Raw genomic sequence first — 24,408 nt, 5'->3', positions numbered from 1 at the left:
AAGGACGGTATCACTAAGCTAATTATTACCACATAACTCCAGATTAACCCATGAGGGTTTTTTTTTAATTTTGCATGGTATACCACTAGCAGCAGCCAGAGAGCGCCTGGGATCAGAATTCCACTCATTCCCACTAATCTCAGATTAGGCAGAATAGCATGTATTTTACTCTCTCCTGTCACATGTTGGCTACATTAATGCAAATACCTGACTTCTCATGGGCCCAGTACAGTAGGCAGATACACTTAGGAAGAGATGAGCACAACAAGATCACATGGCAGAAACAGGATTTAAGACTGTTGTTAATATATTACCATTTTTTTTAAAAAAAAAAAAGCTTTTGAGCATCTATTCAGCATCTAAGGAGTCCTCCTCATAGACCTCGATTACATTTAGGGGATTTGAGAGACTACTGTGTTTCTGACAAAGACATTACTAGTTTGCATGGGAGAAAACACTTCAGACAATTTAAAAATGCTAATTAATATTCCTGGTAAATGCTGTGAAAGACCAAGAAAACATCTCAAAATACAAGATTCCAGCTGCACTACATGATTGAATCCAATTGATGACAAAAATTTTGATGCACTGTCACCTGAAATGAATTGGGCTCCCTCCATTGTTGATGTTACAATGCTGTTCTGGCCCAAAACATGTGACAGCTTTTGTTTTCCACGTTAACCACCTTATCATTAGAATCATACAGTGACACAACTTGAAGGACATACAGCACATGTGGCAGAGGAATCTTCTTCAGTCATGCATGCTCAAAATTATAAAACAAATCCAGCCACTGAGGTTTTATCACGCAGCTGACCCCGAAGGTTGTTCCTTTGCTAGGAAGCAGAAGGCAGTGGTCAGGGGATGCTTCCAAAAGGCACATGCTTACTATAAAACAGCACACCTAAAGCTTAACAATCATTTCACTGTGGAAGAAGGGGAAAGGAAGAAGGTAACAGCTTTATAACCATTTTTTTCCTCTTAATAAATAAAGTAGTATGTGTGTTATTCATGTACTCTTTCACAGTACTCATTAACAGGAACTACTATTTATGTAAAGATTAAATTTGAAGCAGTCAGATTAACTGCTTAATACAGAATTCATACAAAATGTTTCTACCTGGCAAACCTTTATTTCAATGACAATTTTTACAGTGGTGTTTCAAAGGACTAGTAACAACTTATACAAATGTACTAAGTAAGTACGTACGTCAACTGGAAGGAGAATAAGAGTCTCTTCCCCCTCCCCTTTCCTGATGAAGGAATCTACCAGAGGCAGGACAGCAGGTCAGTAGCTGGGCTGGGAGAAGGACCACCACCTCCCTGCTGCTTCTCCTGAATAGGCTGAGCAGAAAGACACACACATTGTTGATGAGGCACTGATGGTTATGATTAATGCATGGACAGTCTCCAGTGATTCCCCCATGGGGACCTGTGCACACACACACTTGGAAAAGTAAAGCACAGTAAAGTAAACCACAGCATCCTTTGGGTCAAGGATGAACGTGCTTGACTTTCAAAGCAATAGCTCCAGGGATCACCACACAACCCCACAGCTGTGGGCTGCTACTATAAAATATTTTTGAGCAAAAGACATCCAAACATTTCTTTTCAAGTGTACCTCTTCCCAGTACCTGGTGGCTGCTTTTCACGGAGAAATCAACTCTCCCGTGCTCTCATTGTTCATTCTGTAAAACAGCAATACAGATAAGGACAAAAGGCAGGCAGAAACCAGGAACAGAACAAGAACGTGAACTGGCAGGAAAAGCAGTATGTCATGTGTCTTCCTGTGTGTGAACAAAAAGAGAAAAAAATATTTACACTGGGTTTTTTTTGTTTCAATAAATAGGGGAGGTTTTTTTACTTACTGAAAATCAATTGTATTTTTTTTTTTTTCTCTTAGATTCTCGGACTCACCTTTGCAATGACCATGTATTGTCAGGTAGTCAAGGCAGACACCTACTGTGCATAGATACCATTCCCAATCTTTCTGCTCCTCCTCCAAAGGACACAGGAGAAATCTCCTTCATGCTCATTCATCTGACTTTTTTTTTTTTCCCCTTTGTACTATAAACTGTGTATAATGCTATCTTTCTGAAGATTTTGTGAATCACCCCATTTTACTGAAGGAGGAAGAAAAGAAAAAGTCAGTACTTGAACTGGCACAGGTAAGAAGCAGCCTTGTCTTTAAACAGAAGAAAACCTCCAAAGAGCAATGGTTCCTCTTCCATGGCCTTTGGCAAAGGAGGCTGTTTGAGGGGCTGATCTGCAAACCAGTGATAGGAAAAGATTGCACTGAGGCAACCTCTGCGAAACCTGCCACGTTGCCTTCCTGCATTTCACGGTCTGGAAGAGAGGGCATAGAAAATGAGTATTCTTCAGCATGGGAAGAAGGTACAGAGTAGCTAGCACTGAATGCAATTGTAATTTTACTACAGTTTGCACGCAGCTAAAGTGTCACGATCAAGCAGCCCTGCCTCCAAGTGTCTCGAGACAATTTTGTAGCCAGGAGAGAGGATCATCTTCAGAGATATGTTATTTTAAAGGAGTATTTTTAATCCTATGTGCTGCAGAGTCAGGCTTTTAATCAGAACCTGTACAGTGAGATCTGGCTGTTAAGGGAAAACAATATTGGACATTGTCTCACTTATTAATTGCCAGGGGCATATAGATGGTTTACTGTATATGTAATATATATTACATTCATATACACATACTGTTCTGCAAGGAGGTGAGAATACCCAGCATCTAACCTCAGAAAGAGGGAACCTTTCTATCCTATTTTACATTCCAACTGAAATAACTGAGCATTATTTCTTGTAGGAGGCACTATCACTTATACCTCTGGGAAATAAGTAATTACTTTCAGCTGTATCTTCATTTCAGTAAACAACTTGTGAGTGGGCTCTGTCATTCTACTATGGTTTTATTTTTTATCATCCCTGTTTCAAGTTAGTCTGCCAAAAAATATCACTCATTTCCACACTTGAAGATCCGTACAAAGCTGTCAGCTGTTCCTTCCCCTGAATGTCACCGTTTCATTAATTTACTTTGGGATATCATCATCTGCAGGTATGATAGAGTTTGCCTTGCTGAGGAAAAATCTTTTGCACATTGCTCATTTTTCTGAGAGTTATTAAGACTTCAGATGTTTATGCTTAGCTTTTTTTTTTTTCAGCTGCACGCTTACAACAGCCAAGGCACATCAGTCTTTGTTAGAACTGGAGTCACCTCTCAGTTCTGTTTTTCAGACCCATCTCCCTCTGCCTGGCTGTTGGCTATAATATGCCCCACACTTTCCTGGAAGTTGCAGAAATCAAAATCATAACTTTCCTTAGCCAGAAAACAGCCACCAATTGTCCAGTTTCCCCACCCTGCATTGGTAACTGAAGTTACTGAGTATCCTTCTGTGCACACCTTCTAGTGATGAGGTTGAGAATCAGATGTTTCCTATCATTCAAGCAATTCCCCATCAGAAAGCAGCCCCAGGTAACACACATGTGACAAGGAGAAGCAGAAGCACCCCGGGGAGAGGACACAGCATCAGCAAACAGCAGTGCAGCTGCCTGGCTGCCCGCAGCCAGCCTTTGGGACCCCCCCAGCCACGGACAGCAGAGTAGAGGTACAATCACAGTGCCCTGTTTTCCCAGAAAGCTCAAGGCAGCCATTGCTTCTGTGACAGACTAGAAGCACGCGTCAAGTTTGGGCAAAAAAGTTACCCTGTACCTTTAGTGCTTACAACAGGTCTCAGCTATGAGTGACATTTTGCTTACTTTGATTTAAAAGCAATTTCCAGCAGTAAAGCTGGACTCACCAAGCCACGGCCTATTGAACAATCTCCCTAACACCCATAAGGAACCCTCTTCTGGACTTGCACCATTGACAAACACTGCTTAGGTTTTGGGGGTTTTTTCCCCCTCTTTGCCAATTTCCTCTTCTCACTCTCAGGCCTGAACTACTCCATGTTTTGTGGGGAAGTGCTTAGGACAGTCTGGTGTGTGAAACAGCAAATATCTTCCAAAATCTTACCCCCCACCTTTATGCATCAACCTCTGTAGCATGGGGCATTTAGCTGTGCAGGCTAAATTGAAAATAACATATTACTTGTGTGCATTTTATGTGGTTCCCAATAGCCCATCACAGCAGCATCACCCCCACTGAAGGATTTTACTGCCATGCTAACAAGCCTTGACAAATGCTAACAGACTCACCTCGACCCAAGACAGACCTTTGAGTGAGTAGCCCACACCCAGGCACCCCAATCGATGAAGAAGGAGACTTACTCTTGGTGTTACACTCGCCACAGCCTCAATGCCCTCTGCTTCCCGAGCCCAGGCTGACCTGTCCACAGTCCTGCTCTTTGAAAGATGGTGTAAGTTCGTTCATTCCCTCTCTCCTCTCTGTTCCTTTCCTGCCTGCGTAGGCACAGTTGCAGGTTAGATGTCCAGATTAGTTCTTGCCACAGCTTATGTGCACACAGGTGCTCCTGCTGACAGCTCAGTTTCCACCACTGAAAAGCAGCATAACAGAGTGATGAATAGATTAATAAAACATTGATTTTTTTAAGAAAGATAAAAGGTAGACAAGTCTATTTGTAGTGATCCCTGCCATTAAAAATTAACACAGAGACAGCAGGCTGATGATGGCTCAGTTGATAAGAGCAAACTGTTGTGCAGCAGAGCTCCCACAGAAGGCAGCTCTCATCAATTTGCCTGATGGTGGTGTAGGGAGAAGAGAGATCACAAACCCTCATCCTGTGAGTCTCCCAATGATACGTGCTGAGCTCTTAGACAAGGCTGCTAGACTTCAGCTAAACCTACAGAACAAACAAAATGAAAAACAGAGACTGAAGACAAGGAACCACAAAGTGTGATATCTAATAATTTTCCATGGTTTAGGTGTCTTTACAACAAGATCCTGCCTCAGTATTCTAAAACATGTATCTATAGGGAGTATAAGCAATATTCACTCTGTAAATCCCAGTCACTGCAACAGAAACATATGGCACTAACTGCTGAAAATAAAGGGGAAGAAAGAAAAAAGAAAAAAAACAGAACACACATTGCTGCTAATAATTAGTTTTTTAAAAACTACCCTTACACTGCCAACTGAAACACTACTGCAACTTGTTTATAATTTTATAATTTGAACTGGACTGTTTTCTATATTTGATGTTATTAACTCTCTTCACACAGGCCAAACAGATGTTTTGGTGCTTAAAGCATCACCAGCACAATCCAATTTCAAACCACTGAACATACTGCATATAACAACTTCTCATATTTTCTTTTTAAAAGGATTGCATCCTTTCACTGCTGACAAAGTCAGAATATTTTGTGATATTTAACAGAAACAATTTTTTTAAAAAAACAAAAAAAGATAGTTCCATATTATGCATAAAACTCCATGTTGAACTGTTTCATTATAACTAAATACCCAGTAGTACATAATAGCCATTTAAAAGGCTGCTTGTATCACATGTATGGAGAGCAACACAGAAGTCATTCCAATTGCTTCTGTTAGCATTTTGTCACTTTTAGTAAAGTCTTTTATATTAACTTCTTTATCTTTAAACATGACTCGATACATTTAAATTAAAGACAGAACCAAAGGCAGCAAAGACATTGAAGGAAAGCCTTCTGAACTTGCAGTCATTGCTCTTTCTGCTTAATAACAAGATCTGAAGGCACAGGACGCATGGCTGGACCTACTGAATTCAGCAACATCAGGATTTAGCTTCTGGCTTTTTATCTTCACAATTATAATAATATATATAATAGAATATGGTTTATTTTCCAGTAACTGTCAGTCACAGCCAAATCTTATTGCTTGTACAACAGAATTGTTTAGCTCCACATCTTATACTTACCACAATCACTGAAATTCACTCCAGTTTCTGTTCTATGAATACTTCTTTGTTCCTCCCCCTCAAATAAATGGAAGAATAAACCTTTATGAGTTTATATTAATAATTACCATTTGAAAGCAGCATTGTATGATAATATGGAGAGGAAGGAACTGCACAGCAGCTGTAAAAATACTTAATCTTGCATCAGCAATACGGCTGCTACACGAATGCACCCAAACTTCTCACAAACCGGGTAAGAGCTGGTTACATCTTTCAGTGCACACGGCTCCTGGCAGCCTCTTCCCCCATCCCCAGGCAGGGCAGGAGGTTGTTGGCATGGAGAAAGTCCCAGCCATTCGCTCACCCCTTAGCTTCATTGTTGTGCTATAAAGGTGGCACCAAAGGTAAGCAACAGAAACCAGCAGTTATTTTAAAACCAGACTCTTTATTAACTTTGACTGCAAGGATTCTTGCTAGGTGTGAATGATCTTCATAGATACAAAGTTGGACAATTCACAGTAAGAAAACAAGTCAGGGCTCGCCCTGGGAAATTTTGTTTGGATTCCATTGTGCATTCTCCCAGATTGTCACCGGTATCTTACACAGCGGGCAGGTGTCCTCAGTTCTTTGGATTCTGTCACTGCAACGACGATACATTTTTATGCATTCATATAAAGAACAAAATTTAAAATATAGATCTTATTTTTTAAAAGTTATTAAATATTCTTTAAAGTTTACAACAGAATGTCTTCTGTATTCTTTATAAATCAACTACACTACAAGCTATAGCGAGTATAGAACATACCCAAAGATGTGTGTGCAGGTGTGCACACACACAGTGTACGCAATAAAAAAAAATCCACAGCATACTTTTTTGTCATTTCTCATTACTTGTCTTTGATTTGACCTATCCTTCCTTATAGAGTTTTTTTAATTATAATTATTATTTAAGTGGCTTACTCATTCCCAGGTAAATTTACACCCCTTCCGGTTTCCTCTTCAGGGCAACCTGAAATTATATGATAATCAATAACAATTCAAAAAATACTGGGAGATTAGGTTTACAGTGTAACAGAAGGCTTATGCCCCAAACTAATCATTTTCTGTTTAGAGCTCGTCTGTTACTGATAATTTTGAAACAAAAGGACTTCTCTTTTTCTGAGGTAGTTGCTTAGATTCAGAAATCACATACAAAAACTTTGAAAATTAACACCAGATGGTGTTAAAACGCAACAACTAGGAAGTCCCACTATGTCAGATCAGAAAAAGGTCTGGTTAGCTGGGTACCTTGTCTGAAGTCACGTCTAGCACTGCCTTTTCCAATACGTTGTCAGTACATTCAGTACACTTCAATACATTCAAATTATTGTACCCTCCAGGTCACACAGCTTCGCAGGTGCAGTTGCCTCTAAGCTGGGTGCATTCTGCCCACCACCACAGGCACGCTGCTGAAAGTGTAGGGGCAGGCACGGCCTGGAAGTGCAGACCCAGGGGTTTTAGAGGTTGTTGCAGGAACGCTCATAAAGGATAACCCAAACATTTGGTCGAAGTTTCTTGCAGCTCCCTCAATTCAGTAGGCACAGTTACATTACTTGAATTTTCTTCATCACATTAAGCATACCACTAGATGGTCTCATTAGCCACATCTATCTTTCTTCCCTGACTTAGTGAAACTTTCCACTTCAGTCTTAGATTGTAACAGTGAATTTCACAGTTTCATCATGCCATAAGCATTTCAAAGAACCCTTCTTATATGGATTTTAACATGTTGCCTTTCAATTTCATTTATTCACCATTGGTTCTATAATTCAGGAGTGCTAACTTAATGATTCTTACAGAAATATATGGGCACAGAGCAGCTGTATTACATTTACAGCCTCATTTGTCTTTCCACTAAAGCTTAAACCTGGGTAATAGAGTATGCTATTGATTTTCAAGATCCCATTGTATCAGAAAACCAAGCCCAGTCTACCTTGCCCCAGCAGCTATCCTAGCTCAGTTGTCTTTGCTTTTTGAACTACATGTTGGCATAGACAGAGGTGTTGTTTCTATTTTAATGAACAACTAGCCTAGTACATCAGCTGACATCCTGCTATTTTCTCAAATGTACTTAACCTGGGAATATCAAGCTTAGCTGATTATACTAGCTGTGTAACACAAAGTAGGTTCTGTCTGCATGGCAGTAATTTTCAAAGAGACCTAAGGGTAACCTATGAAACTTCATCCAAGGTTTTGTCTTGACACATGGAAAGTGCAAAATACATGTTTCTTACCTTCCCATGTGTTAAAAACCCCAAACAAATCAGGAATCTATCATTACCGACCCATCTAGCAAGTGCAATTTGAAAGGCTGTTTGTTTTTCTGAAATCCCATCAGTTGCCTAGGTGGGTCATTTTACCTTAGGCCTTGCTCCCCTACCCCGTACTAAAACTGTTTCCCCATAGAAATACTGTACGTTGTTCTGTTCACTAGAAATCGTGGGGTTTGGTGACCAGTAAGAACAGCTTAGTTCACATTCTTCCTCCAACAGCCAGAAAGCATTCACTAACAAATCTACACCCGTGCATGTTAGACAGCTACACAGAGAGCCTCCAAGTCGTCTTGCAATGCATCGGTTTTTAATGAAGAAGTGGCTGATCTGTTATACCAGGGAGTCGCTTGAGAAATCAGTTTGTTTTATGCAGAAATTTAGGCAGAACATTTTGTTACTACAGAATTGCTTAACAGAGACTTTCCTATACTTTTGGTTACAAAAATAACTTGAAAGGATGGGATCATTATCCACTATCAGCCTCCCTTAACATTCCCATGGCACTGCTGTTACAGGATATGGTTCAGATCACAGCCAACAAAACAAAACATATTAACTGTATATAATTAAATCTATATAAAACAAAGTACAGCATAAAAAACAACTGTTAAAGTGTATTGCTTATGTGTTTATTTTTCCATATGGACAGTGACAAGTTTCAGGTGTAAAGCATTCATCCTGAAGATACTAAAAATTACTATAGAAATAAAGGGATTTCAGGAACTGGTTTGTGAAAGTCTATTCAGATGCACTTCATCATCTCCCTCCTCATCAGATACCTTCCCCTGGCTGTAAAGCTCAAGCCCATGCCTGCTCCAGCCCTTCCACCTCCACTGTGCCATTTAAATCTGCTGTTCTGCACGCAGGGGTACCTGGTTAATCAAGGTTCCAGTCTACCAAATGCAGAGAGGATTCAGTTACTTGTATTTTATAACTTTAAAGTGCCCAAGGATAGACATCTGACATGGCTTTATGAAGTTCAGGTTTGACATGGGAGACCATAGTCCCTACGTAGCAGAGAAAAGCGAGTACTGTAACCAAGTAATTCATGTAGGCCTGGTTATGGACCTAACAACTAGTGACTAAATCTGAATTGCTCTCAATGTCCGCAGTTTCTGATGCCAGCCTGCAAATGGCTAGATAAGCACTGTTACCAAGCAGAACTGTCACTAGTTGTTTAGCATTCTCCAGAGACTAATGCTGCAGGGATTATTTTCCTTCCCTTTTTTTTTTTCCCCACCTTTTAACCCAATTTACCTTGGAAACTTGTTCAGTGTTACTGTATCCACAGATGCAATTAATTGATTCTGATACTATATCTCAGCTTGGATAATAAGCACCCAAAATATCGGGTTAAAAAAAGCCTCAGCTTGGAAATGTTGCCACTGCTGTTCTTTTGAAATGCTCACGTGCATCCACACACTGCTGAGGTGACTGGAGCAGCATACGCATCCCCACCCGTTGTACTGTGGCAGCCTAACTGTCCAAGGTAACTTCCACCAGGAAGAAAAAAAAAAAAGCAATTCTCAGTTCTCTTATTTTCAGGCTCTCATTTCTGAAGGAATTGAACCCTCCCCCCCGAGGGAGTTAAAGCTGTTTACAAACTCAATTAAGATGAAGCATTTGCAAGTACTCCAGGAAAAGAGCACTTCACCATGGTGCTGCTTCTGGTGCTTTCTTGGAACCCTGTGAGCCTCCACCAGATTGCTTATGACAGTCAAAGTCACTAAAAGCTTCTTTATAACCCTCAGAGTGCCACACAGCCCTCCTTCCTCCCCACCGATGGCCACTGTCTTTGTACCTGTCCTGACTTCATTTGAAAGTCTTGCTGGCTTTAGTGGAACAGGGAGGCTGCGTGGAGCTACAAGTGAAGCTATTTGGGAAAATTCTTCATGCTTTGAGCTCAGCTGTAGAAACTGGACACACAAGTATGTTAGAAAGAGAAACAGAAATATTTCCCCCTAGAAGCCAGAGGTGCTTTGACTGTTCTCCCGGTGAGCAGCTAAATTATGCAACTTGGTCTCTCAAGAACAGAGACGCCTCAAAACTTCATGGTTGAAAATACTCCTACTTTTGGGGAAAGAACAGAAAACTCAGACCTGTGCACAACTGATGGAATTACGGATTTGCAAATGCAAACACAAGAGAGTACACAGACTGAATTGATGTGTCATATAATTATCAACTCGCTCTCCCTAAGCAAAATAACTCACCAGCTTGGAAGTACAGCTTGTTGTCATGGAACTTGCTTGATATTTGGTGCTAATAAAAATTGAAGTTTTAAATCTCCTTCCTGTGAAGTCTGTGCATTAAAGTTCTTCCCTATTAAACACCTTCTTACTCCTAACTGTGCACCACAGCTGGTTACCCTGACACAATACAATCTTCATTATCAAAAGGTCCTTTGAAATAAGTGCTTGCAGGTTTAAAAGAAGAATTATCACATGAAAAACCAGCACAATTAAAAGCTTGCTGTAAATCACACTCTCTCGTTCCTGATGGAATCAAGGGTTAATGTACATTCAAAAAAAATCTATGTACGTACGTTCTCAGAACTAGAATATTCCAATGCAAGCAATCTTTGCTGTGGATGACGCACGACTCCAGTTTATCCAGACTTCTCCACCAGGAAAGGTGAGGAAGAAAAGGGAAACTAAAAATGACAGGTATGAAAAAACATAGGTAAAAAATATGGGAGAAGGTTGGAAACAGACAAGAGACCTGGGCAGACAACACTTGGCACCTGAGCAGGCTGTTTTTCCCCACCATAAGGAACAAAATTAGAGGAGTATCCTATGAAATACACAGTCAGCTCACAACAGCCACAGCGTTCTTTTAGAAAGACGCTCCCAGAACTGAATCAGGGCTGCAGCATGTATAAAGCCTCTCTATAAACTGTTCCTTCTAGTCCCTGTGATTTAGCAGATTTGGGGTTTTTGAGTCTTGTGTAGATGGTGGTTCTCTCGGTTCTGGGACTAAAGCAGTCCTTCTCTGTAGCACACAGAGACCTGTATGACAAAAGCTGTGATGTTCTGCAGCCGGGGGCATTCTGATAGTCTTCCTCTTGCCACCCTGGCAGTCACACAGGAAACTTCCTAGCAGAGACACTGCAGCTGATACTGGAGAATGGGGGGAAATCACTAACCCCATCTAGTATATACAAGGTCAAAGGTATGCATATAAATGTTCAGTGCAATTTTGTTTACCTTTTTTCCTTGATCCTGCTTTCATCCTGTTCTGACTGCTTCCCTGTCCTCTTCAGACTGCAATCTCATCTACTCCCCTCCTAGGTGCTGCAGGTTCACAGAGCTACTGAAGGACACAGGAATACTCAGATGATGAAAATAGTTACAAGGGGTAGACACTGATTTCTCATATATCCCCCAACCTTCAGTACTTCCAGCCTCACAGGAGATCAATCCAGGGAGCAGTGGGGGTGAATTTATACGCAATTTAAACATTACTGAAAACTGCTGAGATCCGTGACATTTAAAAGAACTCAGCGTGTCACAGCGGATGTGTCACTGGTCACATGGAGCACAGTGTCCTGCAAGTTAAAAAGCTTCCTGAACATCAGTGTAATTACACAGAACGTAAGGGTGTTCAGCTAACACAATCAGATCTAGTACCAAACAAATGAGCGCCCTGCTGCCTTATTTGCACAAGCAGCTCTGCTGAAGTATAAACAGAAATCCAGGATAACACTGCCATTCTCAGTGCTGATGATGCAAGCTTATTTAATTTTCATTTTAATTTAGTGAGCTCTCACTGAAAATTAAAGATTCCCTGAGAGCTTTATAGCATGAAGTGGCAAATTAAATTGAAATTGAGATAATCCCCAGAAATGTGTACACAAGTAAAGCAACTCTAAGTCCAAACACCTTTCAGACTGGTAAATTCTTATATAAATAAGGAAAAGCTATCTCCTACACAGAAAATATTCTCAAGCCTTTCAATTTGTCTGAAGACATCCCAGAATGCATCACATTGTGTCTACACTGTCATTGCAGTGGGACTACTCAGATCTCTATCAGAGAATGAAGTGCTATTGAAATGGGTTACATGAACCAGAAGCACCACAGAATTTCACAGACAGGAGTTTAAAAGAAAAAAAAAAAAGAAAAAAAGGCAGCCAGCCAGCCAAGCCAGTCTTTTTCAAATTTCTTCTGGCTACCTTACTGTGAGCACATATCACAAGCCTCTATAATTTTCACTTCAGTATTTTCAAATAGCAACATTTGCTTATTTGAAAGCCTAAGAAGATCTCTGTTTCGGGTAGGAAAGTTGTTCAGCTCTGCAACTCCTGTTTTTCAGGCTTGTGTAAAATTGTTCCTGTAGCAACAATATAATAAGAAGCGAAAACCCACAAGGAGTGACAGTCTGGGTGGACAGATGTACACAGAGGGAATTTAAACTTCAGGAATGAAAGTAGATTTGCCAGTAGGCAAGGTTGTGCTGTAGTTTCAGCTATGTCTTCAGTGCAATTTCTGAAGCAGAGAATATGATGATTCTCCAGGGAAACTGCACAACCACAATGCCTAAGCATATTTAAAGATTATCATTCAGGGCTTTTAAATCCAGCTCTATGTTTCCATTAATCCACTGAGCTGCCAGCCCAATCTCACACTGGCAGGCTCACTCGCTTTCTAACAATAGAGAGCTTATTAAATATTAAAGTCTTAATCTTAAGTACTTCTGTATGACTAAGAAATCCTAAACAGTGCACAGAAGATAAACATTTTCCCACTAAAAATATATATACACACACTGGTATTAGATAAAGGCAAATGTCTCCACACTAGCAGGAGAATTGTGTAATAAATCCATTCATTTTAGGGCAGCCCATGTGTCCCAGCAGTCACATTCTCCCCCACTCGTCCAGACCCAGGGTTCACAGGCTTCTCTCTGAAGGACAAAAGCACACTTCTCTCCTGCCTTGAAATGCCAGCTTAGCAATTAGAAGGAGGTTCATGGCAGGATTCACGCTACTCTGATAATACTGATGAGAAACACTAGAGGTAGAGACAGGCAGATAAACAGTTGGTTAAAGGCAGCAGGACCAGCAGCACAGCTGATACTTGATCTCTGCTACTTTCCATTATATTATTTTAAAAAGCATTCAGCCAAGATAGCTTTGGCTTAAAAATTAGGCTAACTAAAATGCATAAGCTGGACACATAACCAACACAAGACTTTCTGAAAAATCCTTTTCTACCTAACAGGGAAGGGGGAGCATCTAGTCAGATGGATTACTTGTATTTCAGCTGATTCACTTCAGGTGGGGTGGGGGAAAACAGAAAAGCTTTTAGCTGAGATTTTTAGCTTTTCATACTGTTAAGGCATTCCACTGGACCCAAGAGTAAGACAGATGGTCACCAGGAAAGCAGTCAGCAGCAAATGAGGGTCCTGTTTGGGACCTCTCCTGTGGGAAGGGGCTGGGGAGTACCCACAAGGGTGCCAAAACCCCACCTGCTTCGACAGATGACCTGTAGTGCAAGCAGTCCTGCTGCCCCCTGAAGTGACCCTGTGAGCTAATGGGGACTGTGGCTTGTTACACTGAGGAACTAAGACCTTCCCAGATTAGCTAATCCTTTTGTCTTCTTTCTCTGTGCCTTTCTCTCCAACCCAAGTTTTCTACTGCAGCCAGATCCACTCCTCTCTGCACAGCATCACCATTCCCTTGGGGGCTGGCACACCGAAACCACTCTGCCAGGAATCAGAGGCACAGCAGCTTCTCTACAAACAGAAATATAAACTTGAATTTCCTTTTCTAGACTTTAGACAGGCTCAGATATCAAACAGCGGTCAGAAAGGCCTTACACTCACAGGGGCAAAACTTGGATGTTGCCAAACAATGGAAGAAATAAGGAGCCTAGTCTGGGTGTACACGTGCAAACCCAGAGATGAATCAAAACTAGAATACTGGGTTTAGTGTGGAGATAAAACACGATGAGGCAAACACCAAGCACCCACCTCAGGTTCTTCCAGCATGCCTATACTGGCAACCTCAGCACAGGCTGGCGGAGACACTGTCCTGCCCTGTGCCAGGGGACACCGCTTTGACACAGGTAGCACGTGGGCACTGCCATTCCCCTTACACTATTTACACATGGACACAAGAGAGTAGCTGCAAAACCAATATACTCTCAAAAATTTACCATGATTTTGTCAGATCTCAACATCCAAATGGATGTATTTGGCTAGAGGTTTAGCAGGGGCTCAGCCTCGTGTTTCCTTGACCCATGTTATCTACAGGCCCATCAGTATGGAACAAAGTACTTCATTATTCATGTTTGAGGACTACGATTAACATTTCATAAAAACAGGTTCTGCAGGTACTGCAATAAAGTAAGGAGGTCCTGAGGGCTACAAAACACATAAGGCTTCAAAACCCTTGGAAGGGATAATACAGCGTGCAGAATTATGTAAGTCGTTTTGTACTGCAAGTCAATCCCTTTATTAACAGGGGATTACAAGCAGCACAGCATTTGGTATCATTCACACAAACATAACCCGTGTATTAACTCCTACACGTGCAAAACAATTCACTGATACACTCCTGCAGTGTACTCTCCCCACCCCCCCAAGCTTTTTATCTAGGAGAATGTTAGTACTTCAGGTTTAAATTTCTAAACCTGTCCTGGATTACTGCAAAGCGTGGCCCTTCACAAGAGCCCAGAGGAACACGGTTTGTACGTTTACCCAGAACTCTATGAATCTTTGTCCTTCTTCCACTAGTGGCCATATGACCATACCAGGGAAACAGTAAGGTCTGAGAAGTGACTCATTTAATACAACAGAATTTGAATACTGTTTAAGACCAGCCCTTGAAACAATTGCAGATTTGGTAATAAAATGATCTTCCACTTATCAATTCTTTTTGTGTGTCCACTACTTAGTTCATGCTTTAATCCATTTGAACATCTATTTTATAAAAACAGTCTTTAAAAATACTCATTACACATGCTTACAAATGCCTCTTTCTGCAGAAGTAACAAGACCAGAAGAGAATCATTTCAATGGACAAAACATCTGAGGTGCAAAATAGTTTGAAGAAAAATAATGTGTTACTTACATAAGTACAGGAAGTAATTATTCTGATAATGTGCAGAACAATCCACAAGACATTAAATAAAAATAAGCATTTCATCTTCTTTCTAAAATTCTTTTATAACCTCCTCTTGCTAGGCAAGCCAAGTTTGCCTTGCCATAAATTCTTATGTGCCCTAGTATAAAGCGCGGCAGACCTATCTCATCATAATTTAACTTCTATCCTTACCCTTCTTAATGCTCCAAGTTTAATTTAACATTGACAGAAATGAGCGGGAATAGTTCAAATTAAGTGGAGAACAGCCAATATTATGAATGCACATTCTACCAGCCACTTCCAAATACTGAAAATAAAAGGGATTTATTCTCCAAAGCCTACCAGCCCTCAGACCAAGATCCTGCCGACAGATCTATTAGCACCTAATCTGCATTTTGAGATAGACCATATATGGGGGACAGCCCCTGATGGAGACTCAAAACTAGGGGTACTTTTAAAGGCAATTCAACACAGCACTGTAGGGATCTTTAATTTTGTGCAAATAATTCCTCTCAGCTTCACTTTCCCAAATCACTTCTGATGCACATTTTCAATAGCTGTCAGGCAGTTGGACTAGATGGTCATTGTAGGTGCCTTCCAGCTGGAACTCTTCTATTCCAATAGGAATGGCAAAAAGATGAGACATTTAGCAGGACAGATAATTTTGAAACTAAACCAAACATCCTTCCTCAGGGTGATGCAGATTCGAGGGGCTACTTATGAATCCTGCCTTTCAGCTGAGCATCACAAGTTTTACTGTCTGACAGAAAGCAAAGCTTTACCGTGAAAGGAAAGCGCTGGATAGAGAGATGCCATTAGAGAACTCGGAGGGCTTACCAGGTGCTCCTCACTTCCAGTGCTGTGTTTCCAGACCACTCCAATACAATCAGAAATTCAAAAACATTTTCATGTGCAGTGAGTCATGCTGTTACCCTCCTGCTTTGTTAGCGGCTGCAGTCAGTCTGGGTGACATCTCCCCATCATCATGAAGAAACTGCCAAATTTAAGTGCCTGACACCTGCACTGTAGAACGCTTCTCACTAAGCAAAGCTTTCATTATTTTGGGTTTGCTCTGAAATTTGAAGTAAATTCTTTCAGATGCAACTGTTTACTTCCAGAAAAGCCCCAAGTGAGTTATTTGGTGCTACCAGTAGAAATACCTTAAAAAGCAAAAGGGTATTATTACAGAAGTAGTATCATCAATAAAAACTTGGCTGAGCTATAAAACTTCACAGCATAGCTCTGTTCTCAGAAGTGTTCTCCTTTTCATCATTCAGAACCACCATCTACTCTGCTCTTCCAAATAATGGTTTTAAATTTTCTGCAGGACAAGTGAAAGGCATTATTACTTCTTTCAATTCCTCCCATTCTCACTGAGTCAACACAACTGCAGGAGATGAAGCAGGATTATGTTTTCATTTGAGATTAATTAAAGAGCTGCAATCAACCTGCAGCTGCACTGCTAAATTCAGTTTTAATTATAAACAACAACAAAAATCCTAGAAAACAAATGGGCTCCCAGACATGCAAGTCAGTGGCAAAATGGGGCCTGTGGAATCTTTAAGCAGCAATGGTGCCTGAACACCAACAGCGCTTGAATGCCAGCAAAAAAAAAAAAAAAAAAAATGCTTTCACTTACAAAGAAAACAGCTTGGAAATGAAAGCTGAGCAGAAGTTTGACTCAGACATCACACAAACACGGAGACCACACAGTCACTGTCAAAGGAGACACATACATCCCCTGAAGAGCGGACACAAGCAAGATTAAAAAGCACAAGGTTAGCCATGCAAATGTGATCCACTACAGATCCTCTCCCCCCCCTCCCCGTCTTATTCAGGTAACATGCAGAAAATGCCAGAAGTACCAAGGTGCTGGAAATATGTTCAAATACTGGGGGGTGGGGAGCCACAGGGGGGTTGAGGTGGAGAGAAGATGACTCACAGGAGTAACAATTTAGCTAATGGCAGGAGGACTAAACCACCGTTACACTGCCTTTAAAGTGTACAATCAGTAATTTCATGACTAGGAAAATATTCAGGCCTTTTAAAAGGTCCAGCTACTGTCTGTGGCTTTCTGACTTATTGCAGTAGTTAATTGTTCCACCTGATTGCATGCTGTGCAAATTACTATTTCCATTTATCCTTTGCAGAGTTACTTGCCTCCATATCTACAAGCAAAGCCGTTTTCCCTTAATCTGTGGTGGGGAGAGGAGGGCCCCATCACTTCCAACAGTATCGCTCAGAACAGCGGCGTACTCCATTCGCTTCAGCACGCACACAGCCCCAACTTGTTGTCAACAGATTGTTCTGAGAAGACCCTGACACTGTGCGTGAGGAAGGGACCCTACTTTGCTCTGGCCCGTTCTGGTTTCTGATGACTCGGCAGCAGGGTCTAGCCAGCAGGTGATGGGAGAGTCAGAAACCTTGGCTCCCATTTGACTTTGATAGACTTAATACCTGAGGCTGAAAAAGCAATTTTCTCTTTTGTTTCCCCTTCATCCTCTGTCTGCCAGGTCTGTTTAAGGCTGTGTGCTCTTTAGAACACTGTCCTCTTCTAACTCTTTACTCTGGGAATCCTACCTGTTTTTTTCAATGCAGTTATTATCCCTAACAACCATGGGCTCTTGAGAGGGAGAGGGAAAAGGCTTCTCATGTACCTGATAAATTGAGTTTAATGCTGCACACACTTGAAATTCAAATTATACGCCAAGACGCGTACCTGGGAAGGCAATGAGTATTTACAATATTCATGTTGTCATCTGCAAAATTCACTCAGTAACTTATTTCTCTGCCAAAAAGCGGTGGGAGAAGCCATCAGAACAGTAACCTTAGTTTTTACAAATATATATGCCAAGGATACGGCACTGACTCTGCCAAAATATTTCATTTTCTTGGCTGCAAGACAGACAAGGCTCAAAAATGCACACGGATGATCTTGGGAACACAGGGGTTTAGGTTTTGCTTTGCTAAGTCTAGCTCTCTGCTGCTCCTACAAGAGGGAGAAAAGGAGAAAGTGTGTTTTTGTCTGAAAGCAGTTGCTTTGCCCCATTCCTTCCCTCTCATCTCCCTCAAGCAGCCACAAGCACTCTTCCCCTTTCCTGCCCACCACCTTAAGAGACACAGGCAGATAAACTCAATAGCTACTGCCAAGGGGAGAAGATGAAAACTGAACACAAAACTGGGACCAGGCTCATGCCAAAGGTCTAAGCACTCTATATTAGAGAGAACAGGAAAGTCTTCATTCCGGGGATGATGAACATTCTTCCTGCCACTTCATTTGTATGTTTTTTTAACCCTCTTAATAAAACAACTGAAAAATCTGGTTCAATAAAAACCAAAACTCTTAAAACTTACTGCCCATTCCCTCTTGTATTAAAGGCAGTAATCCCAAATCCTAAAACAGTATAATTTAACCCTCAGTGCTTTAAAATCATCAATAAACTTCCAAACCAGGCTTTCAAGATACGACCTCAGCCATCTCCTGTGTGCAATTGCATCCTTATGTCAACCACAATTTCAGGGTTGATATGAATGAAGAAAGGAAGAATTGGATAGAATTTAGAATCCCAGCCCACTGTTTGACACAGAAAGTCCATTTAAAACAATTCCAAGCTAACAGCAAAAGCAATTTAATTTTAACAGAAAGTTCCAAGTTAAAAAGCAGAAGCAGCATGCAAAGGCCTGATACAGCAGACAACCATTTAGTGCTGTGATTCTGAAGGCATCATTGAATAAAACACTTTCCAATGTTAATTCCAGCTAATGATATCAGTAAGCTACCTGGACCCCCCAAAGATATTGACTGATTTTAAGTTGTATCTGCAGTTGCAACCCATGAGACAACATATTTGCAAAGAGGGGTGCTTACCATTTATGAAGAAACTATTTGTCTACTTGCATTAGCAGAACTGGTCTGCATTATTTATTCCAAACACCTCCACCTGGTTCATCACTAGCTCCAGCTCTAGTGCAAAACAAAGGCACTTTAGCTTTCACTTAACCAGATTTATCAGTTGTTTTAATGAGAGCAAAATGAAAAAGATTATTCGCGCAGAGGTTTTTTTTCACATAAGGACATGAAATAGCAGAGCAAAAATAACATAACTGCTGGTTTTACACAAAAGCTCCCCTCACAGCAACTTAAACAGCACTTGCATAAAGGGGGAAATCAGCCCAGAGGTAGCTGCTACAAGCAGAGCTGAGCTTTACCACCCTACCACAGTATCACTGTAGAAACTACAGGGACTAGGGAACCAGCTTTGCAAGTGACATAAATTACTCTCTCCTCTCTGCGTGGTCACAACACGCCCAGGCATCTCTTCCCCAACTTCCACAGCACAAGAATGCTGACACTGCTACTACCGGGCTTTCATCTACTCATGATATGCAAGCGTGTCCACTCACAGCATTTGTTTTGTTCAGCCCCCAAAAGGAGCATAGGAAAACACAAAAAGGTTGCAAAAACTGTAATAATAGTCATATAATCTGTAGCAACTTAACTTTCCTGCCCCATATGAGTTCACCTGAGAAATCACAGAAGAAACATTAAAGATTGGGTGAAAATGGATGTGCACAAGTCTTAAATAATTTCCTACCTTGGGCAGTAACTGCCTGCTGGCTATTTTTAGTCACAGTCCTACCCTCCACAACTGCCAAGCAAAAAGCACATATAAGGGTATATGCTCGCCACTGGTGCACTGGACTAAAGCTCACTGAAATATATCAAAAGGCCTACATAGACCATTCCTAAATACAGGTAGTAAGGAAGAATAGAAAAGTAACATTTAATGAAAATTAGTCACATCTATAAGGGTTTTTTGAGCTGTTTTAACACTTGCAATAAACAAAAGAAAACAAAATTCAGTCTTACCTTTTTGAGTTGTATGAGCAGCCACCCTGTACCATAGTGTACAGAGTACATGTTGGAGGCAACTGGTGAAACAGCCTCATCTTCTGCCTTCTATTCCACGCACACTGACCTTTGAGGAAGGTGAGGTATATCACTCAGGCGATCCGTGCTGCAGCCATACACACAATGGCTTTCACTTCACAGTGAAAAATGACAGAGCTGGAACATTAGATAACCCTGCTCCAAGAAACTGCACCTGGATTTACAGAAAAATTCAACAGTCCTCCAAGCCTTACAGCAAGTCACTTATGCAAAAAACACATGGCACGCAATCTAGAAATTGGAGGATCCCTACCTGCTACCACCCCACGTATGTCTGGTGTGATTAGTGGCTTCTGGTAAATGAAATTAGGAGAGTTAAGAAGTCTCTAGAAAGTCAATATGCTGCTTATCTACACTGAATATTTTCACATGAGCCTCATTACTCTTCTTTGAAAAAACAGGTGGGCAAGGTAATGCCCTGTGATTAAGTTCTACTTCCACCTGGGCAGCCAGCTGAGCATTCATACACAGAGAGGCAGCCTTTTAGTTTATGTTTTGCTTTCCCACACTAGACAATAGCTAAATTTTACCTTATTTAAACTCCATATAATGGATGGATCAAAATACAATAATCTATGTACCACATGAAGGCAACTTAAAAGTCTCCCTCTGCTTTGCTCTCAGCAGTTGACTGGAGTATTAGTTCTAACATGTTGGAAGTCAGAGTAAGAGCTGATTTCATTAAGAGCTTGTAAGAAATATATTTTTTTGTTTCTATGAAAATACCATACAGTTTTTCTATAGTATTTTTTTAAAATAATTTTTGAAGTTACATTGTAACCAAATAAACATTAAAATATAACCAGAAAAGATAACTGTCAAAAGTAGGAATGTAAAATGACTAATTGTTTTCAATTTCGAGTCTTAGATTCCATTCATTCACTTTTTTTTTTTTTTGCAAAATAACATTTTGTTGTAATGTTCTTATTCCAACAGAATACTCTTAAAGGCATATTTCAGCTTTTAAGTGATGTTACTTATTTTTGCAACTTTTTGAATGAGCAATGTTAATCAAATTCTATTCCAGTTATTTTTCATATTAAAGATTTTTTTTCTAAAGAAAAGATGTATTTTTCCACAAGACGGAGTATCAAAGTGATTGCCTGGTAGACTACAAAACACCAATTCAGGCTTAGTTAATTTGCACTTACTACATAAAAAAGAGATCACTGAGGGAATGGGATTTTCAGGAAAGAGCTACATGCAACCTCTTCAAGCTGCAGAGGTAGAATCCATCTGCTTCGTGCTGCCATTTGTTTAACTGAAGTCAAACAGCTGGCACTGTGTATTAATCAAAACAATAAACTTCAAGAGACACGTCCCAAATTCAGGAGAGACTGTAATTACAGTTCCCATGAACATCCATTAACTTTGCAGTCTCCACAGAGAAGTATGCACAAAACACCACCCCCACCCTTAAAAATAATGACCAGTAACAGCTCATAGTAGAAATGGAAAACGTATTTTATATCTTCATCTGAGCCCATAAACAACACTAAATTGTTACAACTTACTCAACAATTCTTTATAACTAAGAAGTGGTTAAAGAAGCTGTTTTCCTATCGTCATTCTTTGGTCTACCTTACTTCTCTTTCACTCCCAACTTTCTTACCTGGAAGCTACTGTTAATTCTGGAGTTTGACACCTACATATGATAACAAAACCGAACTATTAAAAAAGGTACCGAAACAATTTTCCTTGAAGAAGTAGCATCTCACAATGAGACAAGCAAAACAATTTATTTTCCACAGTTCTCTGTTAAAACTGTTTCTCATTACAAAGACTCTACGGCAGCTCTGGTTTTTGAGACAGATACACTTACCACAAGAGACACGTTTCCGGAGATAAGATGCGATGCTGTTATCCCAGGAGTATGGTCCATGTGATCCTGCAGTAGTCAGATAAGTCCTCTTTTCTGTCTCGGTAAGACACTTAGCTGTATACATATATAAAAACCCCTTGCTAACTATTAAAATGATGTGTTTGACAATAATTGACAATAAAAATAGAATCATAGACTGGTTTGGGTTGGAAGGGAACTTAAAGATCACCCAGTTCCAACCTCCCCTTCGCCTTAGCACTACACTCCCTGATAAAGAGTCCCTCCCCAATACTACTTCATATCGAAGGCCAGCTACAACAGAATCAGCTGCTATTTCTTTTTCTCAGTAAATGCAATAAAAATTGTGCAGAAACATGTATTTATCTTAGCCCTGTGTGAGTCTAACCCGAAAAACTAAACCACGGGGAAACACAAGAGCAAAGGTCAGTTGGAAGAAAGCTCCCCTTGGCATCAAGTAGATAAAAGATATCCTTACATTTATAGCACCTGAGATCTTACCCTAATATACAGAAATTTTTCTTGCAACAGAAGCAGATTATAGAGCACAGCTATTTTTTTTTTAATATATCTTAGAAAACTGAATGATGAAATATTCTGTTGAAATAAACACACTTGGATTTCACTGCTTGCTCTACTAGATGTAAGCTGTTTTAATAGGAACCCTAGATATTTCTCCCCAGTCATACCTCAATTCTTCAAGTATAATGTCTTTGGCCTTGCCTGGCAAGTACTGCATTTAAGGAGTACTTTTTTTTGTGCAACAACAAACACACATACTTTTTTTTTTTTCCTTACAGAAAAATGTTTCTTTGCATTGTAAAACAGTGCTTTCTGGTCTTGTTGAGATGAGGGAATGAAAGTCACCTGCCATGGTCCTTACAGCAGTGCCACTCCAGCACTCCCACCTACCTTCTGCCCTTCGCTCAGTTTTCCCCACTTCTCTGAGGGAAAGTCATAAAAACAGATGCTCTGCAGAACTCACTTTCATACCAGCGTCTCTCTCCTGTGTCATCTTTTCACACATGTGGTGAGGTGCAAATTTCAAAAGAAACCTGTTTTCATGGTGTCTCGCTTGATGGCACACTGCTTTGTGGATTCTCTGTTATCTAATAAAAGACAACCTGACATTCCCACACACTGAAAAATTAAGCGAACACAAGACTAATCCGTCAGAAGCTGATCTTCATTCATTCTGGAGCTTACATGCCTTCTGGTACTCACTTTTTTTTTTTTTTTTTTTAACAGACAACTTCACAATAAAGAATTATGCCAACTTTGTTTCTTTTGGAATATTATCTCTAAAGCAACAAGCATGTTTTGCCTTTAGAGAAAAAAGGCAACATCCTTGGCCTCAAGCACCTATATACCATGAATGGCTCAAAATCACAGTGTACTTACCAGGTATTTATTTTTCATGGCACAGCAATGGTTAGTTTGATCTTTTTGACACACAGAGGTATTCATTCTATCTCTAAGGATGGAAAAGACACTTCTTTCTAACACAGCTGTACTCACAGACAAACAGGAATCCTGACCTTCATAAAGAATCATCACGGAAAATAAAAAAATTATGAAAAACATGATAAATTACATGTATCTTTTCTAGAGAGGAAACAACAAGCTAAAATGAAATATTCTTTTCTTCCCCATACCCAGTTTTGAAAGCTACCTACTAGCTAATATAAAAATGGACGCCATTTCACATCACAAGTCCCTCCATTTCCTACAGACTATTTTTTTCTGAGACATTCTGGTTCAGTAGTGCCACTGAAAGTAAAAAAAACCTGTAATACAATTTAATTCTTGTGCTATTTTAGATACCATTGCCAGAGTGACTTTAAATTGCTTTTGAACGAACTAGAAAGTTCAAGTTAATTGAACACAAGGATTCACGTAGCAAATTATCTTACTACTAATGGTATGGAAGAAAAAAGCCTGATTAGTAAACCCTGCTGGATACTTGCAATGTGAGATGTTGAGAGATGCCAGAACTAAATCAGAGAGGTGAAGATCAATAGTTCTTTAATCAATGGTGGATTACAGTGGGATTTATTCTGCTGAAAGCAGCAGGGGCAGATAAATTCCCCACTGAGATTAATTACTGGGAAGGGTGGATGCAAACAGAGGAGTGCAGTTATCTTTGTGACAACTGTAAGTGGCAAGAAGAACACCAGTGGGAGTACAGAGCTATTGCCTGGGTCTCTGCTGGTGACCAATGACACCCTCATCAAATTCCCAGCACCTCTCTGTTCCTCAGGAGAAACTGCCTTGAAGCCTGTGCATTTCTACAAACACAAATATTGTAAATCAAAAAGCAGGGACACAATTTTTTGGCTTTGTTTTTAAACTGATGGGTTGTTACAGCTT

General features: G+C 40.4%; 1 protein-coding gene and 1 long non-coding RNA gene across 7 annotated transcripts in view; one reads left to right on the top strand and one right to left on the bottom strand.

The window, feature by feature from the left end:
- TSPAN4 (tetraspanin 4) overlaps positions 1-10,449 on the top strand; it is a 455,720-nt gene extending 445,271 nt beyond the window's left edge. For 5 of the 6 annotated variants that reach the window (XM_074842682.1, XM_074842680.1, XM_074842683.1 and 2 more), the window contains one exon: positions 1,904-10,449. In XM_074842682.1, coding sequence (XP_074698783.1) covers positions 1,904-1,972 — 69 coding nt within the window. In that variant the 3' untranslated portion in view covers positions 1,973-10,449. The remainder of the gene's footprint in view (positions 1-1,903) is intronic. The other variant, XR_012625475.1, reaches the window with a different exon arrangement.
- Positions 6,809-22,809, bottom strand: LOC141931042 (uncharacterized). The gene is made up of 5 exons (XR_012625476.1): positions 22,021-22,809; positions 20,118-20,226; positions 11,367-11,472; positions 10,706-10,813; positions 6,809-6,857 (listed from the first exon to the last, which is right to left on the bottom strand). It is a non-coding gene; the product is annotated as an uncharacterized LOC141931042 (long non-coding RNA).
- Positions 22,810-24,408: the final 1,599 nt, after the last annotated feature.

This window comes from Strix aluco, chromosome 16, assembly GCF_031877795.1.
Source record: "Strix aluco isolate bStrAlu1 chromosome 16, bStrAlu1.hap1, whole genome shotgun sequence".
NCBI lineage: Eukaryota > Metazoa > Chordata > Aves > Strigiformes > Strigidae > Strix > Strix aluco.
Note: the sequence above shows the minus strand (reverse complement) of the source record. Positions and strands in the feature narration are given on the sequence as shown.